The sequence below is a fragment of the Meriones unguiculatus genome, chromosome 8 (genome assembly GCF_030254825.1).
Source record: "Meriones unguiculatus strain TT.TT164.6M chromosome 8, Bangor_MerUng_6.1, whole genome shotgun sequence".
NCBI lineage: Eukaryota > Metazoa > Chordata > Mammalia > Rodentia > Muridae > Meriones > Meriones unguiculatus.
In genome coordinates, this window is record NC_083356.1 from 25,817,698 (window position 1) to 25,825,444 (window position 7,747).

The following is a 7,747-nucleotide window of genomic DNA, read 5'->3' on the forward strand; positions in this document are numbered from 1 at the left end:
GACACCAAGAAAGGACTCCAGCAACCTTCAGTTCAGTAGAGCTTTGTTCCCATAATGCCACAGAGGGAAAAAGTGAGGCCCGGTGATTAGAAGGGGATGTGGAAAGGCTCGCCCCTTTCTCTTCCTCAGTTCCATGTTGAATGACTGCTCTGGGCCCTGGATGGTACCAGGGCATCAGCCAGAAGCTAAGATCTCTGGTCCAGACAGCAAAGGATATCTATGCAAAGTGGGTGGCAGGAGGCTGTCTAGAGATGGAGGCATCTGGGCTGGGGGCTGGGTAGGAGATCCTGCAGCTCAGCCAATCAAGGGGCAGAATCCCATACCCCTTCTCCTATGCCCACACAGATGGGAGATTTGTGGGCAGATGAGAGCAGGAAGCCCAACCAGATCCATATGTCCATCTCTGCTGCCCTGGCTTCTGGCTCCTTAAGGAATGGGGTCCCATATTCCATATCACAGGGGGGATGATCAAGGTATTTGTGTGTGTGTGTGTGTGTGTGTGTGTGTGTGTTATGCTTGTGCATGGGTACAGACACACACCTGTGTGTTCTCAGTGTACCTTTGTGTGAAGGTACAGGGATGGCTGGGAGCTTTGTCCTTGAAGGAGCTACCCTCTTACCCTCATTACTAACGGATGTTAACTGCCCACACAGCGGCCATGAGGGGGTTTCGCAGATATCCCATGAGGAACAAGGAGGAGACTCAAGGGACCCTAAAGTCCACATGCCTCTGGGAGCCTAGGTGATGTGACCCCAGACATCTGTGATTCCTGTCAGGATCTTGTACTCAAAGGAAGGTGGGGGAGAGGAGTAGGAGAGCTATGGTAGAGGCTCCAGAGATAGAGATAGGGGCAGGACAAGAGGCTAAAGGCCAATCCCTGGATTCAGAGATCTCTGACATATCAGGATGCAGGCTTCATCCTGAAAAAGGCACTTTAGCATGACAGCATCACCAAGAGTATCTGGAGCCCTGGGAGCAAAGGGCAGGACTGTCAGGCTACTGAATCAAGGTCACCCGGATCTTAGCACTCTGAGGATTCACTCAGACCGGCCCCATCCCTGAGGACTCCTGCCTTTCCTCAGAATTCATCTAGAATGTGTCAGGAAGCTTGGCTTTGAGACCACAGCCTCTTTCCCAGCATGGGTCCAGCCCCCAGTCCCCCTTCATCCTTCCCCAACCTTTTAGGAGGCTGAGGGTGGCACTGTTAGCCCTCCCCTAGCTTAATGTTAGGGGAGGATAACTAGAAGAGTGTGGGTTAGAAGTCCCCCTCCTTGGAGGCAGGGAGCCAGCCTGGCCTCTTTTCCAGCGTCAGAATGTAGCCCCAGGCTGCAGCGGGGGCGTTGCTCCGGGCTTCTGGGGTGATAATTGGGCAGCGATTAGGTGTTCCCGGAGTAGCAGTAGCGGTGGCTGTTGCCTGGGCCTGTCACCTGTCACCGGGCTCCTGTGTTCACAGCTTCTGAAGACCCTGGGGGGTGGAAGCAGGGCTCCGTGTGACCTGTCATCCCAGTGGGGCTCAGAGTAGTGTCTTAGGGACAGTGGCCTCAATGAACTGCCCCCTATGGGGAATGGGAGGTAAGGTGGCCAGAGGGCTGTAGCACCTCAGCAATGGAAACTTTCCCGCCATTTGGACCCAATCCCTCTACAGATGGGGGGGGGGGTGGAGGATATGGGTCACTAGGCTACGGTGAAGCTCACGGTGTCTGCCACCCTTGCCACCTCCAGCCTGCTTGCCCTTCCTTGCCCATCCCCAGCTGCCCGCCCCAGGGGGCTGTCCACTAGCTTCTGCTGTGGGTACATAGAGGCTGACCCTGGCCACTGAAGGGCTGTTGCTGTCATGCTTACGTGTGTGCAGACACAATAGGGTCCAGCTGGCTAATCAGCCTGACTCCATGGCATAGGACCTTGGTCAACTTTCAGTTACTTCCAGACCCAGGCTTCCCGCTTCCAGCTCCCAGGATTCCTCCACAGGATGACTCTAGCTGGTCCCTATTCTAGCAATTTCTCTGCCTGGTTCCTCTCCCTGCGGTGGTGCCCCTCCGCCTGCCTTCTGTGTCCGCCCACTCACCTCTAATTAGAAATGCCAGGAGAGCCATTTTGGGAGAGTTTTTTTTTTTTTTTTTTCCCTCCCAGAAAGACATTCCCCTCAGGGATGGAAGCCCCATGGGGGGGGGGAAGGAGACAGGTTGGCTGTAAGAGAGGCAGCCCCCACCCCCCAAGACTTCCTGAGGGCAGGGGAGGGGCTCTGAGGGGTACAAGGTGAGGAGATTTCTGTAGGCGAAGGGTGGGATCGGGGGAGGCTGAGGTGTGAACATCATGTGTGGATTATAAGCAGGGGTCATGAGTCTGCATGGAAGGCTGCGAGTGGGGGTGCCGGTGTCCGTGTGGGACTGTGAGTGGGGGGCCATGAGTTACATAGAGGGCTGTGAGTGGGGGGCATGAGTGTACATAGAGGGCTGTGAGTGGGGGGGGCATGAGTTACATAGAGGGCTGTGAGTGTGGGGGGCATGAGTTACATAGAGGGCTGTGAGTGGGGGGCATGAGTGTACATAGAGGGCTGTGAGTGGGGGGCATGAGTGTACATAGAGGGCTGTGAGTGGGGGTACTGGTGTTTCTGTAAGGCTGTGAGTGGGGGGCATGAGTGTACATAGAGGGCTGTGAGTGGGGGTACTGGTGTTTCTGTAAGGCTGTGAGTGGGGGGCATGAGTGTACATAGAGGGCTGTGAGTAGGCTAAATGCTCGGGGTGGGGGGGCGCTATGAGTGTTCATTGTGTATGCAGGAGTGTGAGCGAGGGGGAGCTGGCAGAAAGGGGAAAGGTTCTTGCCCACCATGTGTCTGTGGGCCCCTGCAGGCTTCTTCTGTTGTGGGCAGTGATATGTCCCCAGGTAACATCAGAGCACGGGATACCCAGACCCATGTATCCAGATACTGGAGTAAGCCGAGAAGGATGCCCTCCCCCACTGCACCACAGCGCTGTTGCCAGGGAGTCGGAAGGGCCTCCCTCTAGAGGGAATCTCAGCTTCCGGAGCCCCATTCCTTATATGGTATCTCGCTTTCCTCTGCCAGCTCCTGTTCCTCTTCCCTTCCTCCTCCTGCTCCTTCCCGCCCTCCTTCCTCCAGCCTAACCTCTTAGAAGTCTGGAAGCTTCTGGCCCAGTTCTAGCCGCGTCCTGGGGGTTCAGGGTTCAGCAATGTTGCCCACACCTGCCGCTACCCCTATTCCTTAGCCCAGTGTCTGGGCAGGCTCAAGTGATACATCCACTTCGGGGCACTGCAGTCCTGTTCAGCCACTGGTGTACCGACAGGGTCACCCAGTCTTCACAAACACACCAACGCAGGGGCCCAGAAAAGCCTTGCCCAAGTGGAGTTCCCTAACAGTGTTGGACCAGGCTAGAACCTGGACTTAAGACTATTGGGGTGAGGTTTGGCAGTTCTGTCTCTGTCGGTCTCTCTCTCTCTCTCTCTCTCTCTCTCTCTCTCTCTCTCTCTCTCTCTGTGTGTGTGTGTGTGTGGCCACTAACCAAAGGCAGCTGAAGATGGATGGGTCTGGAGTAAGAGGTTCCTTCCAGGCTCTTCTGAGGTTGTATACTGTGTGGTCAGGTTGGGCAAGGGTCAGGATGGGCACACCAACCATCCAGAGGGGTGTGCTGCTCCCCAGGAAAAGAGATCATGAGACCCTGAGAACAAACAGCAGGTAATAACCTGCCTTAGCCTCATTAGAGGAGGGTATCTCTGGTCCCCTTGGTCCCTCCTGTCCTGGTGGGAGGCGCGCAGCAGAGCAGATTAGTCACTCCGGGATGTGAAGGGGCGGGTCCTTGCGGGCAACCGCGGGAGAGAAGCAAGTAGGCGCGGAGGAGGCGGGGCCTGCGGCAGGAGAGGGCGCGGGCGGGCGCTGGCGCGGAGCCTGGGCGCGGCCAATGGGAGCCAGGGCTCGGCGAGCTGCCGCCCACGGGCCCCGCGCAGCATAAAAAGCCGCGGCTGGCGGCTCCAGCGCAGTGCTCGGGCGAGTAGTCCTACGGCAGCCGCAGTCCCTGGGCCTCAGCAGCTTCAGCGGCGGAGCGCCTGCCACACTCGCTAAGCTCTGCGGACCACTGCACACTTGCCATCGCCGCTTCGCGCCCGCTGCAGCCGCCGGCTCTGCTTCCTTCCCGCTTCTGCCTCCGAGGAGGAGTTCTTAGCCTGTCCGGAGCCGCAGCACCGACGAGCAGATGGAGCTGGACCATATGACGACCGGCGGCCTCCACGCCTACCCTGCCCCTCGGGGTGGGCCGGCCGCCAAGCCCAACGTGATCCTGCAGATTGGTAAGTGCCGAGCTGAGATGCTGGAGCACGTGCGGAGGACCCACCGGCACCTGCTGACCGAAGTGTCCAAGCAGGTGGAGCGAGAGCTGAAAGGGTTGCACAGGTCGGTGGGCAAGCTGGAGAACAACTTGGACGGCTATGTGCCCACCGGCGACTCACAGCGCTGGAAAAAGTCCATCAAGGCCTGCCTGTGCCGCTGCCAGGAGACCATCGCCAACCTGGAGCGCTGGGTCAAGCGTGAGATGCACGTGTGGAGGGAGGTCTTCTACCGTCTGGAGAGGTGGGCCGACCGCCTGGAGTCCATGGGCGGCAAGTACCCGGTGGGCAGCGAGCCAGCTCGCCACACTGTCTCTGTAGGTGTGGGGGGTCCAGAGCCCTACTGCCAGGAAGCTGATGGCTACGACTACACTGTCAGCCCCTACGCCATCACCCCACCGCCTGCCGTGGGAGAGCTTCCTGAACAGGAGTCAGTTGAGGCCCAGCAGTACCAGTCTTGGGGGCCAGGTGAAGATGGGCAGCCAAGCCCTGGTGTGGATACCCAGATCTTCGAGGACCCACGGGAGTTCCTGAGGCACCTGGAAGAGTACCTGAGGCAGGTGGGTGGCTCTGAAGAATACTGGCTGTCCCAGATCCAGAACCACATGAACGGGCCAGCCAAGAAGTGGTGGGAGTTCAAGCAGGGCTCCGTCAAGAACTGGGTGGAGTTCAAGAAGGAGTTTCTGCAGTACAGCGAGGGCACTCTCTCCCGGGAAGCCATCCAGCGGGAGCTGGACCTGCCGCAGAAGCAGGGTGAGCCGCTTGACCAGTTTCTCTGGCGCAAGCGGGACCTGTATCAGACACTGTATGTGGACGCCGACGAGGAGGAGATCATCCAGTATGTGGTGGGCACCCTGCAGCCCAAGCTCAAGCGTTTTCTGCGCCACCCGCTCCCCAAGACCCTCGAGCAGCTCATTCAGAGGGGCATGGAAGTGCAGGACGGCCTGGAGCAGGCGGCCGAGCCTTCTGGCACCCCGCTGGCCACGGAAGATGAGACTGAGGCCCTCACCCCTGCTCTCACCAGCGAGTCAGTAGCCAGTGACCGGACCCAGCCTGAATAGAGGGGCTAGCCCCAGGGTCCCCAGCCTGTCTGCCACACCCAGCCTGTGGCTTTTGCCAAGTAGGACTTGAGCTGGGGCTGACTCCCAAAGGGATGCTCTGTCCAGCCAGACATCTACTCACCCATTGGCCTGACTCACAAGACAACTGCCACACAGCCATGCGACATGGATCGAACCTCAAGAAGACCCTCTCCCACAGGGCTCCCACCCACCACCTGCCCCTCACCTGTCTGCCGTGACCCTGGCCCCATCCCCACTGGTCTCACTCACCCACTACACTCTCAGACCATCACAGAACACCTTTGGCTTCCTTGTTCTGCTCCAGTGCCCGGGGGCCCATTGGGTAATCAGAAAACCCAAGTGTCCGAAGGCAAAGAGCAGTAGGCACCACACCCCGGGGGCATCCCAGGGCAGATGCTAAAGCAGAATCAGAGGTGCTGAGGGAACTTCAACTTCCGGGGATGCAGCCCGCCCCTGCAGACACAGCAGATCCAGCTGACACCCCAGCTGCCTCTCAGAGCGACTGGCCAGACTTGGGCAGCCTAGCTCCCCTCCCTGGGGTGAGCTGAAGCCGCAAATGCAGCTGAAGCAGCAGACCTGGCATCCTGGCACCTCCTGGCCCCCAGGTGAGCCCTGCCCCATGTATCTTAAGGGTTGGGGCCAGAACTAAGCCCACTTTCCAGGAAGCCTTCAGGGCTTTCCTAGCAAATCAGCTGCAGGGATGGAGTGCAGTGGCCTCAGGGTGTGTGCCATTGTAGTGGGCACTGGGGACTCCATGGACCAGCGAGGGGGCTGAGGTGGGGGCAGCACTGGGGGAGTTTGCTAAGCCAGCTCACAGGGACCCTGTGATTTCTCTCCTCAGCAGTGATTCATACCAGCGAAAAAAAAAAAAAAAAAGCAGAGCTCAGTTCCGTGACTCAGCCATGGCAGGCGGAGGGTCCAAGAGGGGCTGAGTCCTCACACCCAGCTGAGGCAGCAGCTGGAAGCATCAGAGCCAGGAGGATGACACCAGGTAAGAGAGTCTTGCCTCCTGTCCCAATCAAGCCCCACTCTCCAGATCTCTGGATTATCTGAGAAGTCCCTTTGGGCCCCCGGGGCACCAGCTGGGAGCAGGGTAACCTACTGTTGCTCCCAGATGCAGGGGTGAGCAGTCCTCTAACCAGCTTGCTGTTTGCTGTCTCCTGCAGGTCTCAAGGCTGCTGAGAAGTCTTTCCTGCCATGTCTGGAATGGGCACCACCACAGCACCAGCACCATCCCCTCCTCTCTTGAAGCTGCCTACACAGAAGCTCCAAGGCACTTTCAAGGCAGAGAAAACATGATTACAGAGAGGAGGTGCCTGGCAGAGGGCAGCGCCCCAGCTCAGCCCGAGAGCTGGAGGTGAAGACAGGCCAGCATGAAGTCAGGGTCTGCCATAATGCCCACCCGCTGGCCACTAGCTGCCCGCCATGAGCCACTGCAGCTTGAGCAGGGTCCGCCTGCACCCCTGGCCCTCTTAGCACAGAGCCCAGCTCGCTGCGTGGCCATTGGCCCCCGCCAGAACCTTGCAGGAGCCTTAAGGCTTAGGCGCTGGCCTAGGCCTGTCCTTTCCTGCTGTGCCCTGCCTGTCGATCTAAGCCCAGACCCAGGAGATCCCAGGCCTTGGCTCCTGGGCTGTTCCAGGCACTTCACTGACCTTCCCTGCTGTTGCCCAGATAAACCTCTCCATGCCCCAGCACCAACCACCTCGTGCTGGTAGCTGCTGTGTCTGCAGTCCGAGTAGGCCTTGTTGGAGTTCCTCTGTCTGCCTGGTCCACTGGTGTTCTGTGACCAGTTCTGATGTTCTGAGAGATCCTCCGCCCTGTGCCCCTGCCAGCCCCCACAGGTTTATTTTTGCACATAAGCCATGACCCATATTCATTTGGCTGGCATAGGGTGTAGAGAGGTCCTGGGGACTAGGGAGACCCTGGAGTTGTCAAAGAGAGTGTGGCTGTCCCCTATTCCCACCAAGCCTTGAATATCCAGCCAGGCCATTGCCCATACCATCTTACCTCGAAGACAGACATATATATCTATAAATATAAGATTTTGTTAATAAAACTATGAAATTTCCTTGAGTATGTGCCATTTCTCTAGGGTGTGGGCTGAGCTGAAGAAGGACCTCAGAAGAGTCACTGATGGTGAGTGTTCAAAGAGGTGGGAAACACTGCTCTTGGACCACAGAGAAAATTCCAAGTCTGCAGCCCTTGGCCTGAAAGGCCCTCAGTGGGTCTCTAGAGGCCAACCCCATGGCCTTGAGGTCTGGCTCAGCCCTGGCTTCTGACCAGTAGGGTTTGTTAACCCTGAGCCAGGAACAAGCCCTTCAATCACCCTA

General features: G+C 58.2%; 1 protein-coding gene across 2 annotated transcripts; it reads left to right on the forward strand.

Annotated features, from left to right (window-relative positions):
* The first annotated feature begins 3,974 nt into the window (after nucleotides 1-3,974).
* Nucleotides 3,975-7,485, forward strand: Arc (activity regulated cytoskeleton associated protein). 2 transcript variants are annotated; one of them, XM_021659488.2, is made up of 3 exons: nucleotides 3,975-6,022; nucleotides 6,259-6,408; nucleotides 6,584-7,485. In XM_021659488.2, exon 1 carries the CDS (start codon nucleotides 4,206-4,208, stop codon nucleotides 5,394-5,396), a length of 1,191 nt encoding a protein of 396 aa, XP_021515163.1. In that variant the 5' UTR covers nucleotides 3,975-4,205; the 3' UTR covers nucleotides 5,397-6,022; nucleotides 6,259-6,408; nucleotides 6,584-7,485. The 2 variants fall into 2 exon arrangements, with proteins under 2 accessions (XP_021515163.1, XP_021515170.1); XM_021659495.2 differs by having other exon boundaries at nucleotides 6,262-6,408.
* The last annotated feature ends 262 nt before the right edge of the window (nucleotides 7,486-7,747 follow it).

Excerpts from the sequence above, each read along its gene's own strand:
- Arc (XM_021659488.2), top strand. The coding sequence starts at position 4,206 with ATGGAGCTGGACCATATGACGACCGGCGGCCTCCACGCCTACCCTGCC.